The sequence below is a fragment of the Lepisosteus platostomus genome, chromosome 15 (assembly GCF_059453375.1).
Source record: "Lepisosteus platostomus isolate fLepPlt1 chromosome 15, fLepPlt1.hap1, whole genome shotgun sequence".
Classification (NCBI taxonomy): domain Eukaryota; kingdom Metazoa; phylum Chordata; class Actinopteri; order Semionotiformes; family Lepisosteidae; genus Lepisosteus; species Lepisosteus platostomus.
Window position 1 is genome coordinate 16,867,140 of NC_142625.1, and position 26,921 is coordinate 16,894,060.

Genomic DNA, 26,921 nt, shown 5'->3' on the forward strand with positions numbered 1-26,921 from the left:
GTTACTATGCAACTGTTACTTTGCTTCTAGACATTAGTGAATTATGTAACATCTGTACAACTGATGAAATGGAACATGCTAGCATGATGCCTGTGATAATGGCATGGTAACTTTGCTCGGACAAAAACAAGAAATAACCAACAAATGATTAAAAATGTCCATGTCACTTGATCTGTTGGTGGTACAGTACTATGACAAAACAATCATAACCTTTTCTCAAAGCAAGAGTTTTAATGAATGGGGGTGTCAGTTGCTGAAAGAAATTGCTATTAAATACAGTAGTAATTATCTTATATGACATGCATTTTGATTATATTTTTGAATAAAGGTCATTATAAAAGATTAATTCTCAAATTAAAGGGAATAGCCATTAAAACATACGTGTATGGTTATTATTTTCATTCAGACAAAACATTAAGATTAGAGATAAGCTGTGAATGCTGAAATCTTGGTGATGTAATTTTAGAAGTACCACAAGAATTTGTACTAGGACATGATAAAATTATATTTCAAGTCTGCTATGGTTAGTAAACAAGTCAAATTTGCAGATATTGCCAAAAGAGGATTGGTAAACAGTATAGAAGCAGTAAATAAAATTTAATAAGATTTCTATAAAATTATGGACAAATACCTTGCAGGTGATGTTTAATTATCTAAAAAATGGGAAACACTGAGGTTTAAGAACCAACCTATGAAAAAAGCCTTAGGTTTTTATGTTGTGTTATGTTGTGTTTATGTTGTTTATATGTTATGATATATCAGTTATATTTTCTATTCAATGTGAGGAAACAATTAAAATGGCTATCTTGTTCTGGGCAGAATAGCCTCCTTTTGTAAATGGTCTTATGTTACTAATTGTATTGTGTAGCTTAAAGTCAGATGGTGAAGCAACAGGTGCAAGGAAGGATACACCCAAGACAAGACGCCAATTCATTGCAGTTTTATTATTATTATAAATAAATCCACACACTTTAAATATAGAAAGGGACCCACTTCATCTACTATTAAAGTGCTATGCTCACCTACTGTAGGGGATGTTGGTCTTTAATGCAGCAAGAGCCTTACTACACAGCAGAAGTGAGAAATTGTTTCACCAATTGAATTAAGGGGTACCATTTAGATAAGTCAGATGGTAACATCCCAGAGTGGAATTTATCCAGGACCCCATAGTTAACACCCCTACAATTATGAAAATAGCCTTTGGGATTTGTCTGGGACACCCAAACATCCCAATTGCAGCTATTGGTAATGTCATTACTGATATTTGTACCACAGAATTTAATTAAAATTCCATTTAATAGAGAAAGGAGTTTATTTTGAAAATATAGTTACAGATGAAATACATAGAGCTTGGCTACACACCAATACATTCTGTCAGTGCCTGTGCATATTAACCACAGTCTGCCTTCGCTTGGCAGCAGGAGGAGGCTGCTGCCCATCAGTGGGAGATGGGAAGGAGCTACATATGGCAGGAGGGGCCAGGCCGTGGCTAATCCTGAAGGGTTGGAGACTTTTTTTGTTTAAGCACGTTTTGGATCTTCATTTCCATCCACAAGTTTAAATGGCACTGGCCAACTGTAAACAAATGTCTCAGATCACACTCTTATTGGCTGGGTGCTTGAGCATCATCTTTCATTGACTTTTGCCTTTACCACAAATATTTGCAGGCTGCACAACTGCAGCGAGTGTGCTCTAGGTGTTTTCGGCAGGACTGTTTTAGGGGTAATTAAAATAATAGTCAGGACAAAGGGTGCTGCGTTGTGAATCATTGCTTACAGAAGCAGCATTAATGGAAGTATGGTTGTAATCAGGAGCTCAGTTTAACATCTCATATGAAGGACAACTCTTTCAATAGTAGTGTTGCAGGTCACCACAATGGGGCACTGGTTTAGGACATCAGGACTGGTCTAGTGTTAAAAGCAACATCTACAGTATAATTCAGCCACTGTGGCAGCCTGGTTTTCTCTGGAGGTTTTCCATTCCAATGCTGACCAGGCCCTGGGCTACTTAGCTTCTGAAATCTGATGAGATCAGGCTTGATGGTAAGCTGCTCCTGGATATGAGAAAGAGAGCAAAAGAGAGAGTGGGAGAATAAATTTAGTCTTTTCAGACAACTACACAATGCTCTGAGAAGCAATAACATTCGGTAGAAAATTTGGCATGTTGAATTATGCTTAGATTGGAGCTACTGTACGTATTTGAACTTTGTTAAAGAGAGCTTGTTATTCTGTGGTTTTTGATTTTCTGTGTAAAGAATCCCTTGGTTAAAATGGCTTATCCTGGTAAATGGGTGCATTTTAGAGTAGAGAGATAGGTTCCCATTAATTTTGTGGCATCCGGGTTTGCAGAGAGAGAGATTGAACCACAGTTCGCAAATCACAATTCTGTTTGGTTTAGAAGGCAGCTTTCTCTTCTTTTGACCTTTCCAGACATTATATGTGAGTCAAATACTTTGTAACATTCTGGATCTTTCTGGGTGGTTGGGGTGTTAGGCCTCTGGAATGCTTTAATAGGAAGGGTGTATGTAGTGTATCTGTGTGTTGTATGTTTATATTATGTTGTAGTGTGTAGTTGTCATCATTAATAAATAGGTTTTAACAAAGTGTAACTTAATTATTACTCTTTTCTCCTAAGCTGTATCAGAGGACAAAGAACTATTCTTGGAAAAAATCTTTACAAGTTGGGGGTTATGATTACTTATTTTACTTATTGATTTATTCGCTTGGTTTTTCCTGATATTTCTCTAGTTTTCGTAATCACGTATTTGTAACAGGTGGATAAGGTTTTCAAGTTACAATGTAAACATATATTTACATTGCCCATACAGACCCTTAAATAAGATCCTGAAAAATGTAAAGAATGTGAAGACACTTTACAACATCATTGTACTGATATGGTGTCTTTAAAAAACAACAACAGGAGGTGTTTTTTTCCATAATAGATAGTGCAGAGGTAGATGTTTACAGAACAGAGTTGGAAATTCTGTTTGCCAACTCCAATATACACTGCCACTACTATTATTATTGTCATCAATAATGATGATAATAATCCCAAGAAAGACACCAAATATAGTCATCCTAGGTGAAGGCAGCATTACAGTGGAATTATTTTAAGTAATACTCCTAATAAATTTGATGGACACCAGAGCCAGATAGCTCTACTTTCAACTCATTGCAATAAGACCCTGTAAATGTGAATGAAACATTGAGTTCTCCTGGATACTTTTGAGTATGGATTGGATTCACAGTTATTGACTCTGAGGTCAGGCAGTGCATGTTTTTGCTGTCAGTTCCTCTACACAGGGTTGCAGGAGTTCATTCAAGAGTGCACCAGTACCTTTCTGCACCTTTTTCAGCTGGCTTACAACCAAGACCATCCTGATCACTGGCTAACAGAAAAAAAACCTTGATAGGGACTGATTTCCACACTGCAGATCAGCTGAACATAGTTGGAGGCAAGTGATTTCCAAAGCAAATACATTGATTACTTCAAGAGCACACTTAACCTCATTTACCTGGTCTGTTTGATTACGCTTTTCAGGAGTTTATAATTGACGGGACTTCACTAGCCAACACCAGAGGTGGAAATCAGCTGCTATTTGTATTGCAAGTTACAAGACAACCTTGATACGGAGTATGTCTTGGCAAAGAACTGAGACAGTCCAGAACGATTTTTAAAGTTGTGCCACTCGTGGATTGAACAAGCAACCCATCTCAGTTAAAATCAGAAATCATTAATCTCCTTAAAGAGTGGGAGTGATAAAACTGATCGAAAACAGATGGAGAGGTGATCTTTTAGCACGTTTCTATGATTTCAATGCTCCTAGAGCCATATATCTTTTCAAAAGGTTTGACACTTTTTTTGTTTTTATGTAGTGTCTCATGCTGGCTTACAGAAGAACCTGCAGCGTGTGAAATCTGAAACATACAGAAACTATACAGAGAGTCTGATCTGTCTCACTGCAACCATACCCCTCATGCACAGGGACTAGAGGAAAATACCCTATCTCCCATCAATCTCTTTCATCTGCTTACTGGAGTATTAGTACAGGACACTTCTGACTTTCCTTTCCCAGCATTCTTTTCCTATGTGCCCCATCAGCATGCTTGGTTTTCCAACTGTCTGGTCCAAACAGCTAGACTGTCACCCCTCAAACCATGTGGGTGACGCTAAGCATGCCTTAAGTCTTGAGTTCATATTACCCATCAATCCATTTTATAACCACTTTTTCCAATTCAGGGTTGTGGGGGAACTGCAGCCTATCCTGGCAGGCAACAAGCGCAGGGCAGGATACAATTTAGACAGAACGCCAGTCCATTGCAGGGCACACACAGATACAGACACATCTCCTCATACCAGGATCAATCTGCCCAGGAGCCATTTAACCTACCAGTTTCTCTTTGGACTGGGGGAGGAAACAGGAGCACCCAGAAATCCATGTGAATAATACAGACTCCACACAGGTAGTATCCCAGGTCCAGATCTGAACCCAGGGCCCCAGTGCCTCCCTTGAAACTTATTTTTTATTTCTTTTTTCTGTGTATTTGTGTTTTACAGTATTCATTACTTTCAAAACTTATGAATAAGCCACTTTTACTTTCGGTTTGTTCTTAAATATTCTTTTGCATATATCAGGCTGCCCAGGGACTTGTTTGAACTACCTATGGAAAAAGCATAACAGGGACTTGCTTAGCTTTCTCCTAAAAAAACATATTGTCTGTCATGGTTGCGTAGTTCTTTGAAGCAAGTCAATGAGGATTTCGTCAGAAAACATGAACTTGTTGACATGTGTGCGAAGAGTGTAAAATGAAAGCTTGAGGCTCACCTAGCCTCTAAAGCAGGACCCTCCCTAGTTACAACCATCAGGAGAAGAAAAATCATGCTCAGGTCGAAGAGTCTGGAGTCAATAGGTTCAGTGTGGTTTTCCTGAACCTCAGCCATTCATACTGACACTCATAAAAACAAAACAAAGAGCGAATACAGAATAAACAAAACTGCCGTGATTCCTGCTACTGAGGCTGCCGTGGTAAGCACATGCACAAGGCTTCCACAAGCCACTGATTTACTACATGACATCTTCATTTACTGTGAAGGCGGCATAGAGCAGTGGGTAAATCTCAGGACTCAAAACTGGTGGGTTGTGAGCTCAAGTCTCTGCCACAGGCACTACAGATATACCAAAGGAACCAGGACAAGCTGTGGCCTGTTGAGCCAGTGTATTGAAACATATGGAAATAACCCATCATTGTTTTGTTTGCACCATTTCTGTTCCTTTAAGATAAGATCACTTTATTAGCCCTATACAATTTCTTGCATTAGGAATTTGTCTTTTCGCATACCCCAGCTTGCTTTCCATGAGACACACAGACAAGGAGAGGAGCTTGAGGTCAGAGCATAGGGTCAGCCATTGTACAGCGCCCCTGGAGTAGCTGGGGTTAAGGGCCTTGCTCAGGAGCCCAACAGAGTAGGATTCCTCTGCCAGCCATAGGAATTGAACCAGCAACCTTCCAGCCACAGGCACAGATCCTTAGCCACAGAGCCACCGCTCCCCCTTAAGCCTTGTGCTTTAGACCAGAGCAATTTGCTTGTGTATACTGTATTTAACGCAAGGTTTATACTATAGTATATACAGGTATTAAACACAATGCTAGAGTGGAAAAGTGAAATAAGGCATGGAAACCTTTTCTTTGTTTGTCAAATTTCCTAACATGAAATACAGCGATAGTAAGTCAAAACCTGAACCTAGTGATACACCTTTTGAATAATCTGTTCTATTCTTCTGTTTGTCACAGAAGAGACCCCTATTTTGTGTGTTCAGTTGTTTAGACTTTATTGTTTTAAGAATAGGGCTGTTGATGAACAGTAACGGATCACAGAAAAACAGAAAAGGCAAACAAGAACAGAGCACAACTATGTACAGCAGTAGTTTTATGTATATTTCAGTAGTTAGGTTCGATCCTAATGAATGTGGTAGAGGGGTGAAATACTGGGAGCATACGCTGCCTGAATTCCCCTCCCTAATGCCAGGATTGAGCTAGGGAGCTGCTGCAAGGGTGTAGATGGGGAGGCAGAAGGGGGATGTGAGAGAGATATGAGAAGGGAAGGCCTGGGTGTGGTACTTGCAGTATATACATAGGTGAGTGGAAGTGTGCAAGATTAGGAATCCAACCTTCCTCTCAGACATGTATTATAAACTGCATATACTGATACAGGGAGAGGGTATGATGAAGACTACTGGCTGTATTGTGGTAGCATAGGCATGATTAGGTTTAGCTGTGGACTGTTCCAGTTGGATACTGTCCTTAATCATATATCATACAACCAAGCCTGTTGTGCTGCAGCATTAGGAGTTACTTGGCATTGTATTATAAACTTTTTCTTTACAGCGAGTCATGCAAATAGGATAGTGTTAAAAAGTAAAACAGGAAAGACAACTTTTTGGGGGTGATTTTGGTAAATAATCACCCATGTTTTCACCTTATGAAAGGCCATTGCCAACATAATTGCATAATTCTGTTTGAGATCCTTTTTCGTTCAAGGGCTTTCAACAATCTGGACAGCAGACCACACTTTGCAAAACAGGCACATTTTTTGCTTACAATGCACAACCAGAAGCACCTTTAGCCAAAATTGTGAACCGGGGCAGAAAGTCTGCCAGTAGTCTGAGATTTTAAATTGAGCAATTTACCAGGTTAGGCTAAATGATCGTGTTGTGTACTGAATCAGTGGTTTGTGGAAGCCTTTAGAAACCTGTGTGTGTGCCGACAGTGGCAGTCTCAGTCATATGGATCACTGTGGGTTTGTTTTTCTGTAATTGCTATTTGTTCTGTTGTTTCCTGTAAAGTTTTGCTATAAAGGAAACTGATATGTGAAGGAAAAATTTGCCTTCACTTCATCTAATGATTTAGATATCTTTTTTAAGTTGATGAGCTTGATGATGACACCCTACACATTTTTATCCCCTCATGCTAATGAATCCATGGTTAAGGGAGGCTGTGTGTGCAGTGAAATGTCTCATTACTCAATGTTTAGTGGCTTTTTCTAGTCTGATGAATGGAAACCACAACATACCATTGAATGACTAAGCAGATGTAGTGTGCTTGGGGTGCATTGTATACCAAATTACTACTCATACTTATACTCTCATAGTTTTCAAAATAAAAAAAAATAAAAAAACCACTTGCAACTTAATTTATCACCACTAGAAAGGCTGTCAGCCAGCTGTCTAGGACCTGCAAGTTAGGCCATACTGAACCGACTGACCTCTCTTCAGTGCATTTTTTTTTACCAAACCTCAGTCATCTTCTGCATCCTGGGGGGTGAAGAAAGTCTCCAGTTCTTTTAAAGGACTTTGAACTACTGTTCCCATATGATTAGACTTAACATAAATGGATTTCCCTTTTATTATTTTACTGGTTGTATTTTGTTATCTTGCTTGTTTAAAAGCTGCTCTTTGAAAAGTTTTTAATTCCTGTAGGTTTTCTTAGCCCATTCTCTGATTATAGCCCCACAAATTGCATTACTAATCATCATAGATAGCTATGTGTAAAAATGATGTTTATTGTGAGAGGAATGTGATTAATTTAAATCAAGATCAGTTTGTTTGCTCCTGTTTTGGTTAATTACTATTTTTTTACTCGGTGAATCTGAATCTGAAGCTGAGTTGAGGATGCTGTTTAATTTATCCTGACCTGGAAGTTTTTCCTTTGAGAAAAAGGACATTTCCAAACATTAGCCAAACTAATGTGTGCAAGAGTTTGAAAATGGGTTATGTCACTAACCAACAGAACCCAGGATTCCCTAAGCAGTTACACTAATTTCCAGTGACAGAGCTAGAGCTAGTGGACTAGGGTTTTCTTGATTTCTGCCACAACAGGAAGTCCTGTTGAAACCTCCAATGATTAGGCAGGTAAGTAGGGTTTGGTTCTTCCCATGTGTGGAGCGACCAGAATCAATTGGTGGTCCCAAATTAGGAAGTACATAAGATAACCATGCTTAGTGTGGATTCAGGGACATGGACACATAAACACTTCAAACTCCAATATATATTAAAAACATTCTGTCTTTTTGGCATTTTGACAACCGATTGGGAAAATCCATGATCACTGCAGTCCCTTAATGGGATAAGTATAAATTAAGAAATTAGCGATTATTCTAAATAAAAAAAATAATCATAGCAGATAGTCAGAGACAGTCACATTAAATTAAATTGTTTAACAGTTGCACTCCAGGATACAGCCCTTGAGAAAGTGACATTAAAATTTGAAACTAGATGAAAACAAAGAATTAAGGAATTCAAATGTAAAATATTGCTATTTAGTAGCCAAGATAAATAGGACATTTTCCGAGCAGCACCTGGGTGTTCTGGGATTCGGTCTGCCTAAGTGCTCATATACTGCTCCCCTATCTGCTGAGAGACAAGGAAGGTGGACTGATTGGCCTTCTTTCTGCCCAGCAACAGGGTGTCAGGGTGCCTGATAGAAACAAGAGTGGGCCAGATTTTATGGCTGGCATGATCTGATGACATGACCCCTCTTTGCAACCTTTTCACTTATCAATGGGGGCTTTTTCAAGTTCAAGGCCTGGTTGGGTGGCCAGTTTACACAACTATTTTTTAACCCTTTAACGAGTCATGGTGCATTTTGGGGGGTGGCTATTGGCCCGCATCAAATCCTGGCCTGAACCCACTATTTTCTGTGTTCAGAATTTGTCCGGCTATCTGAGAAACTGGACCACATCAGCTCTTCCCTACAGCTAAGAATTCTTTCTAGTTTACATGAAGTATCAGGAGCAGAAGACCTTGGGAAACACCACTAAAATTAAGTTTTGAGCAAATCATCAATAGGTCACAACAATAATTATTTTTATTTACACACTGAATATGCACTGGCATTCTTCACTTAATGTCTGAACACACCCTAGACAGTCATGGGATTCAGTCCCAGAGAGTGTTGTCTCTCTTGCCCACAATAGTTATCTTTGCGGTAATATGCACAATCTCATGGTCTTCACTTCTAACATGGACGGCGAATTATGCAAGACATCAGAACCTGCCAACTTAAGGGAAGACACACTGTGTTGTTTCTTTTAAGTGTATGGCTTTTGGATCTGACAGATGTGCAGTATACTCAGAAATGTATACATACTACAGTATAGATATATATCATAATCCCATAGGATGAAGCCCTTTGAAATATATGCTTTAGACAGTTCAATTAATGTTTTATTACAGAGAAAAGCTTAATTAAAGGTCAGCGTCTGCTGTCTTGTCTTTCTGTTGTAGAGGAGTCACGGCAGTGTACAGTGGAAAATTCCACGCAAAGACAGAGCCAAATACTTGCTGAAGGTTGAAGTCCTGGGGTTAATAAGGCTTTGTCAATAGCCGAAAAATTTTGTTTTTTTGCCTTGTGTACACCAGACTGCTGTTTATTCTAATATCACGTGCATTGAGGACATTTTGCTATAGGTTTTTGTTTTTTATATACTGCTAATTTGCACAGTGCTCATCCTCCATTTCCTTCGGTCGGTTCAGTCAAACCCACTTTGCAAGTAGTTTGACAGAAACATTGTATGATTTTTCCTTTTAAAACAAGTAATTTGTATAAAGCTTAATATAGGAAGAAGTTTTTATCTTAGATAAACTGTTTTAGATAGATAAAACTATGAAAAAACTATGTTTAATCTATGTTAAGCTAATTATTAGGAATGCTAACACTACATTTAAGTTGAAATTGTAATATTGATATAGCACTGTTATAATGAATAATCATTATAAAATGGGTTTTATCAGTGTATGATAAGATAGTGATTTCCTCTGTACAAATATGTTTTTTGTAAATATCATTGGGATGATTTTTTAAACTATTCTTTTGTTTTTATTTAATTAAATCCCAAGCCCAAGGGAGAAGAAACACAGAAGCAATTTTAGAATAAAACAGATCACAGATCAGTTTTAGTCAAATAACAAAGGAAAAGAAGGAAGACATAAGGGGAACAAGCATAATTAATCAAGGAAACCAGAAATAGGAAAACTACTTTATCAACAGCAGTGTTCTGAGCTACTGACAGAAGCTGAGAGTGGTTGAGCTATTGAGATTTTCAGAAGCAAAATGTAATGTAAAGAAAAAAAAAAAGAAAAAGCAGGCTCCAACTCCTCAAAATAGTCTTCTTCACTGCATTCACCACTAGAAGAAAACATTATCAGTGTAGGCTGAGAAAACATCAGCCAATAGAACTTATGGAGTTTGGAGGAGAGCAGCACCCATTATATAGTTCAGTAAATTATTATTTTATTACAGTCTCTTCAATATTTTTTTCCTTCATAATCTAAAACCTTAATTACAGCTCAGTTTTACATATTGTCCCTGTCCATTAGTGAAAGAGGCATTTGCTTCTAAGAAAATTAATATAAATGAGTTTCAACTGAATATAGGCTTAATGTACATGAACAATATTGTTAGGAAATAGCTGGAGAATTAATAATACACTATTATTAATTAATAGTGCAGTAATAATCAATATTCAACTCCATGAGTTCTTTCACAGCACATAATAAAGTTATGTAAACTGTACTAAAGAGCAACCTTTAATCATATAATAAAACTTGGTCTTACAAGGTATAACTCCTCATGTCTGATACTAGACACGTGAAAGATTAATTTCACCTTAATTGCTTTATTACTTAAAGTCGTGTCTCTTGTTAACAAGTGTGCTGTGCTTTTGGGGACCTCATAACAAAGTTTACAAATGTATAATGCTCTCAAAATAGAAATGTCAGCTTAAAAATCTGCTTTTCTCACCATATATGCACTTTTATTCTTAAATACTATTTAAAATACATTACATGCACTTCCTAAGTTCTACAAAATATTCCCCCATTCTGGATTTTAGCTGCTGAGCAGAATCATCTATAATGTATTCTGCCTTTCTATTTTTTAGCAATATGATGTAACATACATATATATATATGTAGATCACAGACACATGGATTAGATTTCTGCGAATTGAACATAACTGTCACAAAACAGAGGTGCAGATCCCCAGTAGAAATGCTATTCTTTACAAATCACAAAAGAACCTCTTTAACAATACAGCTATGCTGATTCTGTCCCTCCTACTACAATTACAGAGTTCATCAGGTAGTGAAATTAGCTGAGAATAAAAAAAAAGAAGAAGGCTTTGCCTGCAAACTGTTATCTTCACATCCTTGTGACAAAGGAGAACCCCACCTTGTGCACACCACGAAGAGCACTGAGTTTATCTTGCTTCCCTAGAGTGCGCATTCTGTTCAAGTTTAACTCAGATCAAAAGCTCAAATAAAATGCACAGGTAGTCAGTCTGCCTTGGAGATTTGCACACACCTCAGAAATACGTTAAAAACAGAGCCAGTATGCAGTAAGCCTATCACTCTAGTAATTAGTAAAGTTCAATATTCACAAGCTATTACCACCTCATGTGCAGTATTTGTTCCATGGACAAACAAGGTCGCTCCTTTTTTCCAAAGTCCCTCTACACTAGAAGTATTCAGCATTGCCACCCAGGGTTTGAACCATTCCACAAAAAGATACACTCTGGAAAGAAAAAATATATATAATTACTCTAAATGTCACAGCTAGCTTGTCAAACTGGCAAAGACTCAATGCTTCTTACAATTCTGTGGCAAGCAGATTGTTCATTCCTGATGACGTTCATGACTGTTAGCTCTCGTGGATCCTGTGTACCCTTGTGGGGCAAATATTAACTCATGTGGGTTCATTCTCCTGCTGTCTCCCCCTCTGTATTCAACTGCCATCAACACGCTATTTTTATTTTGTCAGTCTCTAATGAATCCCTTTATAGTCTTGACTTGAAAACAACCCATTTAAGACTGGACTATTCCACCCCATTTTATTCTGATGTCACAGAAGGACCAAGATGTAAAGAATAAACTAAAATCCAAGAGAAGAATCAATACACCATAAAGAAAACCTCCTTTCTTTTCACTAACTCAGTTATACAGTGTTAATCTATTCTTTTTACTTGTTTTTTTTTTTGGGGGGGGGAGTATACTGTGTCTGTTAAATTGTGTAAGAGCAATGAGATCGTTTATGTAAATAAGAAGACGGTTTGTCTAAGCCCTCTATAGACATATTTAATTAGGGTGCAGTGGATCTGTTGAAAAATTAATAACTGGTTGCCTTATGAGGGGCATGCAGGGTCCTATCACTTGTTCTTACCTCCTCCCCACCCTCTGCATTCTACAAACATTGCATTGGGGTCAAGGTTACAGTAATGGTATCTGACACCATGTGAGTAAGCACTTTTAAATGCAATAACAAGTGTGATGTGTTTTGTAACTGTGCTACAGAAGTATGTTGTCTTTGAAACAGTGCTTTGCACTGCAGAGGAACTTACAGAACCTTACCTTCAGAAGGATGCATGGTATTACATACAATTTGATAAAGAGCATTCTTGTTATTATAAAAAGTGCTCCCCCCCCCCATCAAAACAGATGTTCCACTTACCTATGAGTATTTCTATCGGTCTCTATTCCTATATTAATCTACATCAGTCATTCAATAGATATTCGGACATATTAAATTGAATAATGCCTTGTTTTCTTATACTTTATATTACAGGCAAAAAGGACAATGTTGTAGAAGCTTTTGACTCCCTTTACAGCTTGTACCTCATCCTAACGCATATATGAAGCAGGAATGAAAGACAGAAAACTGGACATGACATTCACGCTGCTGTTGAAGTTTAAAAGAATAGTTTTCTGAATTACGTTTGTATCAAACATTTATTTTTCGTTCTGCAACAGAAAATTACCAGCGATACATAATGTTCTACATAAAATGCAGAGCGTTTACTGCACTTAATAGTTACACAGGTGTCGGCTTATTTCTGAAATCAACAACTTATTCAACCCGATCATTCATCCAAGTGCCGAGTCAGAAATCACCTGAATGCCGTTTAGCTCTATTGTAATTAAGGAAGAAACACTTGACGATAAACACAATAAAAAAATCGAAGGGGGTTGCAAAATTGAGCAAATGTTTGTTCAGCGAGCTTCCTAGCGGTGTTTGTAGTAGTAGCATTTAAACACACATATCAGCTCCCTGTCAATCGTCGAAGTCGGAAGGGAATTTGTTTCCAAGTGAACTGCGTCACCCTGAGTATTTGTTTATTTATAGAGTAATGAGCAAGGGCACTTCCTTGGTCTACCCGGGGTCATGCGATAGTCACAGCGTGCTTCCAAAAATGAATGGTGGGCTCGTCAACCACACCAATCTGCAAAGGTCCATGATTGGTTTAGCGATCAGTTGTAACTATCATCCCTTAGGGTATATATTGTCAGCAACCGTGACCTCTTCTGCTAATGAGAGAAAACAAATATATTAAATTATACGCTGCCTAGCGAGAAGTGCCGTTCAGAAGTGCTATAATCAATTGGCAAAATGAGAACGCAAGTTAAGAAAGCTCACCGGATTCTGGGTTTCCTGAAAGAGAAACCACTGGGGACCCAGCGCTCCATGCCAACATCTTCTGCGTGCGCGCTTGACACCAAGGTTGCGGTCGAGCTACCTGTATCCCCTTGCGGGCACAGCCTTTCTGCCATACCGGGACCCAAGAGCTGGCCCCTTGTAGGAAGCCTGATCGAGCTCCTCCTCAAGGGGGGTCTGAAAAGGCAGCATGAGGCACTGGTAATAAACCCTAAGAACTTTCTTATAATAAAGCAGTAATGGTGTGACAGAGAGAAAATGCATTGTAAAAGACCGAAGCATTTCAAAAGAAGCAATTCAAATCGGCATAGTATTGTTCTTTTTAAGAATTTTGCAAAGGCGTTTTAATTTTCGTCATGCAACATCTCTCCCTCTCTGTCTCTCGTGTAAGTTAATATACTTTTTTTTTTTGTCTCGGTGTATTTTACCTTTCCAGATTGATTACCACAAGAAGTTCGGGAAGATCTTTCGAATGAAGCTCGGCTCCTTTGAGTCCGTGCACATTGGCGCTCCTTGCCTGCTGGAAGCTCTGTACAGGAAGGAGGGACGTTACCCGCAGCGGCTGGAAATCAAACCCTGGAAAGCGTACAGAGACCTGAGGGACGAGGCGTACGGGCTGGTTATCCTGTGAGTATGGAGGCGCAGTTCTCCCCAGCGAGGAGACGCGACTGGCACTAGCACCTGTGTCCACCAAGTCTGAACTCCAGTTTATGTATCATTGATTGCGAAGGAATTTAGACATATCCTTCACTTAAAGCAATACCATTAAAAATAAAGAATAACGAACGAAATAGAACACGGAGGGGGAGATCCAAGATATTTTATTTCCCCTCCAGTTTATGTGGTCCGTGTAATTGAAATGCTGTGCCGGGGTAATCCGTATAGGCTAACCTGCTTTCCGAAGGCGGAAAAATGCATTTCCGAGCCCGATCTAGTAAGGACCTGAAAAAATTAGTTTTTTTTGCAAAGCATTATTTCAAAAGTAATTAACGCTCCCCTGTTGAGTCAAGCTGTAAGATTCCAAAGTACTGTTTTTAAAGGTTAATTTCTTAAAGCTATTATCACGTCCTCCAACATGTACAGACTGTGGCGAAAATATTTTGTAGAGACACGACTAGCATTTCTGAATGGAGTAAGTTGCATTAGGTTTCCGAGTTTGATTTTGCGGAATTTAATGGGTGTTTTTTTTTATAGTGGTGTCTTTTAAAGTAACAATCCCAGTCCCTTTTAAATATATTTCTATCGCAAGAGACACCACATTTGGAGAAAGTATAGCTTTATATATTTTATTTAATTATATTTTTTACATGGGCTAGAGTCCTTTTCGGATTTTACTCATGTATTGCGCCCTATGCGATTCTGAACGGAGTCAGAAATGTAGCAGGATTGCTTCACTGTTGCTCCCCGAACGTTACCTGGGGCTTCATGATAGTGGGTAGATGTATAAATACTTGGACGTCGTTCTTGAATTATTTGGATATTATGTAGATATAGAAACCCATTCTGTATACATTCAAATCCCACTGATTCCACTATTGCAATCAGAAGCTGACTCTCCCTCCGTCTCCTGTTCTCTCACACAGCGAGGGAAAAGACTGGCAAAGGGTGAGGAGTGCCTTTCAACAGAAGCTCATGAAGCCTACAGAAGTAGGAAAACTGGATGGGAAAATCAATCAGGTAGTTTATCCTTTAAAACTGAACCCGGTTGTAGAATAGTTTTACAGCAATCCTGGAAGGTTATTATATTTTTGACTGGTTATTTTTTGGGGGGGCTTAACATCCAATAACATTTGAGTCAAACATCAAGGGGGAAAAAAGCAATCCCTGAGCATCTCCCTCTCTCTGCTTCTCCCCCTCTTTCATCTCTCCTCCCCTAATTCTCACCCCCTTTCATTACCCATCATTTTAACCTGTGATCACAACTAGTATGGTGCCATGGACCCCATCTCATTCTCTGTACAGAAGCAGAGGTGTGGTTAATTTTGGTGGCTGACAGATGTAGCCATACAGTACAATGTCCATTGTACAAAAAACAACCTCAACCTAACAGGAGTTAAAGGGGAAAATATTTCGGGATCTGTAGCTTTTCGGCAACAGTAAGGCCAGCTAGCAAAATCGAACCCCCTACTTTTCAAAGGATGAACTGTATAGCCGTCATGGAGAAAAAGCCACAAGGGCCCCACAGGACATGTACTGCTGAGTATCCTCTGCTGTGTCATAGAAATTCCTGATAATAAATGGCTTCCAGGAAGAAATAATATCAGGACATGCCTGAAACCTGAGTGTACAGTGGTTACCACGGTGACAGAATTCACACCCTATGATTATGGGCGAGATAAGTTTCTTATGTGTGGGACCAGACATTTTCTGTAAAACCTCTCATATAGGATTGATAAATGACTGGTTTCTGGAAAGCTTATGAGAATGAAAGATAACTACCAGTAGCCCTAAAATCCATTTTGTGATTTGCTTTGCACTTACCCTATAAATAAATATAAATTATTTATAGTGTCAATAAAATAATAGCTCACTTCTAATAACTGTGCCATAAATAACATGGAAATTAAATTTGTTTAAAAATACAGGTAATGGCTGACTTCATTGACAGGATTGGAGTTGCAAGTGACAACAATGGCAGAATTCTGGATTTGTACTGTGAGCTGAATAAATGGTCTTTTGAAAGTAAGTTTGATTAATGTTATTTACCATTTATCTATACTGATGAGCGTTATACGTTTATGACCTATGGATATTAATATATGTACATTTAATTTAGTTTTCTCTGCACAATTCACCTTTCACCAATTCACCTTTCAAGAGGGACAAAGACAAAGAACGTGGATCAACAAACGGACCTTAAACATAACACACACAATTGCAGAACACCCCATCAGATCTATTAAGTATTTTAATATTGCAATGTGGCTCTTTCTGTTGTTAATTCATGTTTTATCTATGTCCAGCTATCTGCTTAGTGCTGTACGACAAGAGGTTTGGCCTACTGCAGAAAAATGTGAATGAAGAAGCACTGAAGTTTATTACAGCAATAAAAACGGTAAGTGGGGGAAAAAAAACTAGGCCCTTTTACACATAAAGGGGTTTATCTGGGAGGCTAACTTTATTACTTTTGTAATAAAGCTAAAACTACAATTAACAGTGACTTTGAGGCAAAGAACTAGAAGTGGCAGGCAAAATGTTCCAGTCTTAATACAGCACATTGAACTGAATGCACCTTCACAAGGCTTTAGAAAACTAGGTTCATTAAGTTTGCTGCATCTGAGCATTCACAGAATAGCCCTGCAGTTCTCTGTACAAGATAATGCGTGTCTTATTTATTGCACTGGCTTGCCATTAATATTCTCAGAAGCAGGCGGTGAAAGATTCAGTGTTGGGAGTTTGTTGAGACAGCTTGATTCTACATTTTATTGTCATTGGGGGGGGGGGGAAGGTAACCTTTCCAGAGAATAACTCTTAGCACCTATGTCTGTGGACCTTTCTCAGTAGAAAGTCAGACAGACCAAAATGTCAAAACCAGCCTTTTAATATAATCATCAGCTTTTAGTCTAAAGAAGGTCACAGACACCAAAGAGCCAATACTAGGTTTTAATGATATCCAGGGTTGTTAAATGGAACAAGCACACACTACCATTTTTACCCAGGTGCGTGAACTTTTAATATTGTTGGATTTGAATTGAAATATTTGAATAAATATAAATGTTTAACTTTTATTGCCCATAAGGGAATTTGCCTTACATCAGGAGCTCCCAACATATAACATTTATATTTTTCTGGAAAGAAAAACAAGCTGATGATGAACTCCATGGCGGCTAACAAAATACTAGTAAATGATTTAAAAAAATAACAACAGGCAGGTACTCAGGTGTGTACAGCACCAGCCCACATTGTTTATTTTGGCTGTTTCTTTTTGTCCACGTTAGATGATGAGTACTTTTGGAAAGATGATGGTAACTCCTGTGGAGCTGCACAAAAGCTTAAACACCAAGACATGGCAAGACCACACAGATGCCTGGGACCGTATATTTAGTACAGGTATGCGGAACTTAAAATGAGCAGAATTACTAAGTAGGTGATGTGACCTAGGAACAACTTAAAGCATGTTTCCAGATAGGTGATAAGATTTCAATCTAGTGCCTTCCATGTAGAACACAGAGCATCTTTATTCACCAGATATGGTGTAATAAACTGGGTGACCTCTCCTGAGCAGAAATCCTGCTAATTGTTTGTAGTTGCATGATTAGGTTAAGAATGTTGACCAAAGGCTATGCTATAGATATTTTGTGTTCACTGTTCACGCCATATATAAACATGTTTGTGTTCCCTGGCATAAATACACATATAGTACACCCTTTCTTCACCAGGTTACCACAGTTTAATTTTTTTATTATCCACCTGAACTGTAACAACTGTAAGTTGTTAATGATTACAACCTACAATTAAGTCAAAAGAATATTTTCCAGGAAAGCTGATAATCAGAAGACTGTCAAGGATTTAATCATATGCTTCTTACTCTGTGCTAAAGCATGGCTAAAATATAAAGCTATTTTGAAAACTTCACTTTATTTTGTATTCATCATAGGAAAACTAATAAGAGTAAAAGTGTCTCCCCAAACTTGAAATATACCAAGAATAAGCATTTATAAAGATTTGATTTTGATTCCTTTCTACCATTTTCTCTTCAAGAAGTTGTACATATATATCATACTTAAGATCATATTTTAAAAGGACAGAAATATTCCTTTTGTTCTATTTTTTTTTCCCAGCAAAAATGTATATTGACAAGAGACTGAACAGACACGCAGGGGAACCTGCAAATGACTTCCTCTGTGATATCTACCAACGCAGCCACCTGACCAAGAAGGAACTGTATGCTGCCACCACTGAGCTTCAGATTGGAGGAGTAGAAACGGTAAGGCAGTCCTTTCTCAGAAGCGTAACAGTACATGAGCAGCACAATACTTGCATAGGAAGTACAGTCACATTAAAGATGCATGGAGGCCCAGGTGCTTTCATGTTCTACTTAAAGTTAAAAATGTAGTTATTCAAGTTTAAGTGACATATTACATGAGAGATGTTTTTAAGAATCATTTATTATAGCACACTATGGAATCCATGGTAATGGATAATAAAGATATTTTAAACTAAAAGAAACTTTCAGAAGAAGTGAAATAGCAAAAATATGTATGATTATTCCCATTAATTTAAGTACAAAAACTCAAAGAAGCTGTAATGTCCATTACATTCTATATATGAGTATTTCAAACTGGTATCCATTGAATTCTTAGAGAGTAAGGTGCACAGTGAGAATCAACAAGCAGGTTTCATTTTGAGACATTATAAAACACTAGAGGGAGTGAGTGGAACAGCACTACTCCAGTCGCGAATAAATCGGGAATAACCTTCTCGCAGTAAGAAAAAAATCTGTACTTCTAGAAGTGTGCTACCACCATATGACATTGACAAAAATCACCTATCCAAATGTTTTGTGTTTACAACAGCTGCTGTCAAAATTACTTTCCTGATTTTCAATATAAACAATAAAGGCAAATATAACCATGATGAATGAGAACAGGTGATCTGTATTACAAATGATGAAAGGAGGGCCGTTTCCTTGTGTTGCAGACTGCCAACGGCTTGCTGTGGGCTGTGTTCAATCTCTCTCGCAATCCGTGCGCTCAGGGGAAACTTCTCCAGGAAATAAAAGACGTGGTGCCCGTCAATCAGGTCCCTACTACAGAACTTATCAAGAAAATGCCTTACCTCAAGGCCTGTCTAAAAGAGTCAATGCGGTATGTAAACTTAATTTAATACAGGCCTCTGACCCCACTTTGTTTCACATTATATCTTGCCAGATATGTGTTTTTAATTCATATTAGGAAAAGATCACTTCATCAAATAAACTGTGAACACAGATCCTGAGGAGCAGCAAATCGGGTTGACGTTTAGCACGCAGTCATAGTGGTGATAGAGATAGTCCGATATGATGGGGATGGTCAGGTCTGTAAATTAAGACTTATTTGAGCAATCGACTGTTTTTCTTCCCAAGTCGGGTGCCTCACAGAGCTAGACAATAGGCTGTGAATCTCGTCCGCAATCAAAGCCATGTTTTCCTTTAAACACACAAAATAATCATCATGCTGCCACAAAGGTCAGAAAAGATGACCCATTAAGTACATGGAGCAAAGCTGAGACACATCTCTTCTTGTGCATATTTAATCAATCCATTCAAGGATGTATCCATTGGAGGACACTATGTTGGAAACTGATCTCTTGCCATTGCGGAGAATCCATCCACAATACTGATAATACTGTACATTCAGCCTTAATATTATATAGGAAAATAGGCCATTCTTTAAAAAATAAAAAAAGCTTTGACAATTGTCTAAACTTATTTGTAATCTTTTAAAGGTGAAATTGATAAAATAACTTTTTATTGCTTGTTTTCTTTATTGTATGTGTCTCATTTAGAGATGGAGCAGATTTTGTAAAAAAAAAAACTTTTCTTGTGACTATAAATTTTAATTTAAGATCTTAAAATCTTAGGCATTCTCTAAAACCTTTACATTTTTTTCCATTTTAGATGTTTTTTAAATTTGGTGTGAGATGGAACAGTTTCAGAAACTGTACTATACTAATACTATGCCTATACTAACCTACTTCATGCCAGAAGATCATTAAGTCGTCATTCTAATTTAATCTTTTTTTTTTGCAGGTTGTCTCCCTCTGTTCCATTTACAAGTCGGACATTAGACACAGAAACAGTACTTGGAGATTATGTCCTTCCTAAGGGAGTAAGTAATACCCTCTGTTTCACTGCAATATGTTTAGATCTTGCAGACTCAGTTCTTAACGAAACAGGTTGTGAAAACAGACAAGCATCACATCAAGCATAAATCAGTGAAGCTTTCTTCCACACCTCTACACAGTCACTTCAGATAAAAAAATCAATGCTCCATTTGTTTCAGCCTTTCACAAAACATAAATATTTTTTTCTTTGATTTGTATGTCAATTGACTAAAATAAAAAAACAAGTATCCAGCATTATGCGCTTTTTTCCCCAGTAGGAAATAAATATAAGAATTGTGCAACAGGTGATTAGATGATAACTTCCAAAAACTGCCTCCTCATTTTTCACACCACCTTAACCCTATAAGTAACATTTTTATTTATTCTGTGTATGTTCCATAATTTAAGCATTTGAGTCTCAAGTGCCATGAATTATTTTATTTCTGCAGACTATTTTGATGATCAACAGCCATGCCATGGGATCCAATGAGGAGTACTTTGATGATGGCAAGCAGTTTAAGCCAGAACGCTGGCTGCAGCAAAATCATACAATCAACCCATTCACACATGTGCCCTTTGGCATAGGCAAGAGAATGTGCATCGGCCGGCGCCTAGCAGAACTGCAGCTCCAGTTAGCGCTGTGCTGGGTAAGTACGTTATTAACCTGGCATCAACAGGAAGACTAGACGGTACCGTAGTCTGCATTGACAGCCCGACAAAACGATACATCAAGTCATATTCTGCTTTCAATGATTTAACAGATGTTTAACTTAATAGGCTTGTATAAAAGTACATTTAATGTTTTTCACTTCTGCAATTAATGTCCCATTTCCCACATTCAGTTTTAACCTGTCAGTTTTGGATGGTGGCGCAGATGGTTCATCTCTTACTACTATGTAATGCCTCTATGCGTCTGTCTATAAGCTGATTCCAGCATAAGCCATTGTGTTTTCTTTTGATTGCAGATTATAAGGGAATTTGAAATTGTGCCGACGGATAACGATCCAGTGGAAGCAATCCATTCTGGAACGTTGGTTCCCAACCGTGAACTACCAGTGGCATTTATCCGACGATGAGGTAATAGATTCAGTCGGGAGTAACACCATAATAGAAAGCAAAAAAACCAAAACTAAAACAGCAGACACACAGGGACTCAATATTTAAAAGAAGAAAAATCAATGCTGGTCATTTTCAAAGAGATAATTTATTTTTATTTTTAATGATCACTATATTTTGTGTGTGCTTTATGAATCTGTGTTGCTTCTTCAGAGATGATGTCAACTCTCCTTGTAAAACCAGCTTATGAGCGCTGCCTACCGGATGTAACTGAGGATGTGCTACAGTGTCTGTCTCCCTCTGAGATGTAGTAGTTGTATTTGTCTCTGCCTTTCCCCTGTAGTTGCAAATTTTGTATTTGCTTCTCCTGCAATACATCATGTGACTGCACACAGGGGAGAGAGGGAATGTGCAGGCAGACTCGTTCATCCCATCTCTGCGCCTTTGAGCCACTTGTGTTTTTAACACATCACAGACAGCACATCCCCGTACCACAGGCTCACCCCTGGAGAAAGGAAGCTTCTCTCACCAATAGCACCCCTGAACCTACTCAAGCTGTGGAACCCTTATTCACTAATCTTTCCCTAAGCTTGGAGATTCACAGTCAGAATGTGATTCCTGAATAATGCAGGGTTTGACAATCTGAGTCCTGGAGGGGCCATGTGCCTACAATGTTTCAGTCCAGCTGTGCTCTTAATCTAAAACAGCTCCCTGTTGGTTTAATTGGACCAGTTTAGCAGGTCCTTCAAAGAGACCTGGAAAATGAATGAGCAGACCAGGCCTCCAGGAGCAGGATAGGAGACCCCTTTGTTAGCAGCATGATCCAGGTACAAACACAGGGTCACAGGACTCCAACAGCTCATCTAAGTGGTTAGGCCAATCAGGAACACATCAATTTTGAAATGGGAAAGTATCTCAATGTAGTTGCTTTTCTGTTTACTTTTTTTCTGAACAGGTGGCATCCTCTGTTGGAGCTTCAGGGTAACATTATCTCCAAGAAAGATGCTGCTGTTGTCCACTGATCCTCTGAAGATCCCTCTTTAGCACTCTGAAAAGCTGGAAAAAAAATGGAAAGAACATTCTTTCACAGCCAAAAACGCCTCCAAAGGCAAAACAGTTTTGAAGTCAAGATATTCACACCATATGGAGAGTTCTGAGATATGAACATAACAGGAAAGCTGTTCTTTCCCATCTCATATCTCACCCATATGCTTGTATATGGCAGTGTATCTGTATATAAGGTTGTCATGTATAGAGTACTGCATTATTTTTTACTGTCTAAATTATAACCCCATTGTGTAATAATAAAATCGATTTTATAAACACATTGTACATAAGAAGCATTGTGCATTTGCATGTATTTTTATGTCATTAAATATAAAAAAATAAAGTGTTTTAAATGCATACCAACTGCTTTAAAAGTGTTTTTACAGAACCCCTCAAGTTGAAGGGAATGTCTTAACGTGAAAAGAAGGATACAAACACAGCTTGCTATACATTATACAAGCCTAGAATTAATAGTGATTTAATCAAATGTATTAAAATAAATACTGTATGCAGAGTAATTACTAATTAAATGTATAGTAAAGTTAACACATTTTCCTTAATGTGTTCTTTACTTTTTATTAACAATAATAATATTTCTATACCTCCGAGAAGTACTCGGACTATATCCTATGTTGTCCCTAACTTGCTGAAAGCTGGTCAATTCTTTTTTCTATTGAATTGATTGATGTAACACCCTACTCACTGAGGTATCTAAATTCCCATTGGCTAAACTTCAGTATATCCAGAATCCTCACCAGATCTTTTGCAAGTGATCCCAAGGCCTTTCCTTCTATCTCCTCTTCTGGAGTCTTTGTACTGGCTTCCTATGAGGTTTTGTGGCAACTTCAAATTCCTCATGCTTGCCCATAAGGCTCTGCATGGCCTGACACCTCAGTACCCATCTGAATCTGTCAGACTTAATATCATCCTGCTCCATACCTTGCAACCTTGGCTCTTCTAATTTCATTCCCCAAAGCCTGTCTACACACTATGGATGACCGGGCCTTTTCCTGCCACACCCCAAAGCTCTGGAATTCTATCCCTAAGGATATCAGAGAGTCACCTTCCCTGGAATCTGTGGTTCTGTATCTGCCCCATTGCTTTCCTACTGTATCCCAAACCCTTGCTGTAATCATATAATTCTGTTGTGTATTTTTTTCTTACTGTAAAGTGCATTGAGAAGCCAGTTTTAAAGGTGCTATATAAAATAACGTTGATCAATATTAGTGATTTAATAATTAACATAATAAAATAACAGTACCTGGTAGCAGTAATTTCACAGTAATGTGTAGGACATCAACAGTTAACCACCTATTTAGTCATATATTACAATAAGAGATACTGTTGTTGAAGTATGGTGATTTGACAACGACAGCTCTATGTTTCTTGAACACTCATTCATCTTAACAAGTGCCAGTTAGGATTTCTAGAGAATTAACTTGAATAAAAACACAGGCTTGTGAATACTTAGTACTACAACTCTGTAGAAGTCTAGGGAGTGTACATTAAGCTTTGAAGAAACATCACTGTCAAATAGAGAACTGCAAGCTGTTTTGAAGGCTTCCAAGCAAGTCCCTACTCATGCAGTGTAGAAAAAAAAAGCCCTCATGTGTGGAAAAATATTGTGGCAGGCCTTGAAAGACAACTGTACCACAGTGTGAGTGAACTGCGAGATATGGAGAAAGTAGAATGATTTGGAATTCACTGGACAAATAGAAGGAATGAACAGACATTGATACCAAGCAGGTGATGTCTTGTTGTGTGTGCAAACAACATCTCTGCAACATGTTCAATTTTAGTGTGATGAAATCTGCCAGGTTTCGGTTCAATTAGTGCAGTGCTTCACAAGACAATAGTAAACTGGATTTTCCAAATAAAATCACATTTTAAAGCAGTTAATGCAGGAACACCATTTTGTTATATGTACAGTATATACAGTAGTATTGTTATGAAAATGATAGCTACCAAAACTGGAGTTTATTGACCAAACATGAAAAAAGAGTAGTTAAGAGGCAAGATTGCACCAATCATTTAGTAGTCCCTATTTATCTGGAATAAATAATCACATCAGATCAGCTTGGGAGGTGCAAATCAGAAGTAGTTTGCTTGTTCACGATATCAGCCAAGATTCAACAAAATTATGGAAATGAGGACGATCCGGTGGTGTCTCGGCCTAACAAGATCTGACCACGTCCTCAATGACGATGTCCACCGACGCATGGGAGTGGCACCGATAACGGAGAAGATGCGAGAAGGAAGACTGCGATGGTGTGGACATGTGATGAGAAGTGGGGAGCACACGGTGGCACGGACAGCGATGCGACTGAGCCCGCGAGGTCGGCCCAAGAAGGGGTGGGTGGATCGGATCACTGAAGACATGCGGAAAGTGAACGTCGCCTCGGGGCACACTATGACCGCGCCAAATGGAGACGGGCGTGCCGACAAGCGGACCCTGCCGATGCGGGATTAATGCCAGGATGAAGAAGGTGCAGCAGTTTCCAAGACGGAGGCAAACTGAGTTATTAGAAGAAAATGGCAGGTGGCCATCCTGTTTCTTGCAGAATTATGAGTGTGTCAGAATGATGCAAAATTTATTTTAACTACAATGCTACTTACTAAGATTTTGATAGATTTAGATTATTTTGTTGTGCTAGAGTGAAGATGGCTGGTTATCTTTTAACCCTAGGTCCCTACCTTGTTACCACAAAGAAGGTGCTGTCCAGGTTGTCTATAGTTCTGAATCGAATGCATAAAATGCCAGAATTCTTCCATGATTATCTTTGTCTAGGCATGGAGTTCAAACTTAGTGGCTGCTTTGTACTTGTTGCAGAATCCTTGTGGTGATACTGTTCATTGTTTACAGGAGTGAGTCTTGATTTAGAGACAGCTACTGTAAGTGAAACATATTCTAGGATGTATTGATATGTGATCATGTGTAATCAAGAACTTCACCATTAAAAATAAGGTATTCAAGAGTTTGTGTGGTAGTAAAAGCACTATACTGCAGGAAGAGGTATACTTGCATAAAGCCACTCAACAGCAGTGATCTTCCCCCTCACAGCACCCCGCAGAGTTTCCCAATAGTCTTTACTTTGGACAATTGCCTGGATAGAGGAAATATTTCATCCTGTGTCATTCACCTGAGCTGAGGCTTCAGTTCAACTCAAGAGACACGTGATGAAGGGAGCTCCAATTAAAAATCTAATCTTGCTATCTAACAAAAATTGAAAACTTGCAAACATTTGGAACCTTTCAATTTCATTTCAAAGTTTCATTTGGCTAAGGGCATGCAACAAAAGTGCAACAACATGTAATTTATATTAAATGACAACTTTCTGTCTGAGAGCTTTATACTTTCGAAGTCTGAGGGCTGTGGGAGGAGGAGTCAGGGTTAAGGTAGACTTTGGAGCACATCTGTAATTTCTGCAGTCAGAGATTCATTAAAAGAGCTGCATAAAATGTTTTTGTTATCATTATTACTTGAGTTAAAGAAGAAGAACCTTCACTTATTTTTAAGTGGTTTTAAAAGTTTTAATGTTCATATAGAGAACGATACTTATGTAAAACACCTCTTTTAAACAATACCTTAAGAAAAAGAATAGACACTGCAGAAGACATTTTATTACTATATATTTAAAAAAAAATATTTTCAATTAAACCTGAGTGACGCATGTGTGTTGTATCCCTTTTCTAAGAATTCTAGAAAATGATTTGCCCTCATTCATGAATTCAACAAATTTGTATCCTCTTTTATTTGCACGGTAGCAATCTAAACAGTATATTCAAGGTTAATCTATTATGTCAACATGAAGACTGATAGCCTTGTGCCAGATCAGTTCAAAATGTATTTTTTTCTCTTTTTTGGTTATTATTTAATAGATGTTCATTCAGGACATTCAAATGGCAATGAGTTCTTCAGTTCTTTTACGCCACTGGCAGCTTATGTCAATGATTATAAGATAAGACCATTATCACTCTAAGATCCAAAAGTCATGTAAAATTGATTTTCTTCTGATATGGGTTACACATTAACTCTCATGTGATTTAACTAAAATAATGATGTGCCTGGTAAAATAGATCCAGCCTGGATTTAAGGACCCACAATCTGAATTTGTTAGTATATACCTGTATATATTTCATTGCTGCCAATGTAGGCGTACTCATCAGAAAACAGGAAATAGCTGTGCAGTGTTATAGAAGATGTGGATAAGCAGTGGCAGACCAGTTTATCTGTGTATATATATGAGCACTGTAGCCAAATCTTAGTATTTATTATCATTATTACTTTACTTAACAAGATCCATCCATTCATTTTCTAACTGCTTCATGCGATTCGGGGGGGGGGGGGGGCAAGGGAACCGAAGCCTATCCCAGCAAGCAATGGCCACAACACACCAACCAAATACCCTACCAAACTGGAGCACCTGGAGGAAACCAACACTAATGCAGAGAGAACATAGAAACTCCATGTTGACAGCATCCCAGGAATTGAACCCCAGCACTCTGAGGCAGCAACGCCAATCACTGCAT

The 26,921-nt window shown here is 38.3% G+C and overlaps 1 protein-coding gene and 1 long non-coding RNA gene across 5 annotated transcripts; one reads left to right on the top strand and one right to left on the bottom strand.

The window, feature by feature from the left end:
• Positions 1-925: 925 nt before the first annotated feature.
• LOC148648099 (uncharacterized) lies at positions 926-14,053 on the bottom strand. Of its 4 annotated transcripts, XR_015926732.1 has the most exons (4): positions 13,913-14,053; positions 13,467-13,661; positions 11,450-11,570; positions 926-2,053 (listed from the first exon to the last, which is right to left on the bottom strand). It is a non-coding gene; the product is annotated as an uncharacterized LOC148648099 (long non-coding RNA). The 4 variants fall into 4 exon arrangements; XR_015926730.1 differs by lacking the exon at positions 11,450-11,570; XR_015926733.1 differs by lacking the exons at positions 926-2,053; positions 11,450-11,570 and adding an exon at positions 12,754-13,354.
• cyp24a1 (cytochrome P450, family 24, subfamily A, polypeptide 1) lies at positions 13,352-22,669 on the top strand. The gene is made up of 12 exons (XM_088607885.1): positions 13,352-13,685; positions 13,921-14,111; positions 15,068-15,161; positions 16,070-16,166; positions 16,448-16,539; positions 17,423-17,534; positions 18,266-18,411; positions 19,125-19,291; positions 20,215-20,293; positions 20,738-20,935; positions 21,254-21,365; positions 22,300-22,669. The coding sequence occupies exons 1-11, from the start codon at positions 13,440-13,442 to the stop codon at positions 21,362-21,364; spliced, it is 1,533 nt and encodes a 510-aa protein (XP_088464011.1). The 5' UTR covers positions 13,352-13,439; the 3' UTR covers position 21,365; positions 22,300-22,669.
• Positions 22,670-26,921: the final 4,252 nt, after the last annotated feature.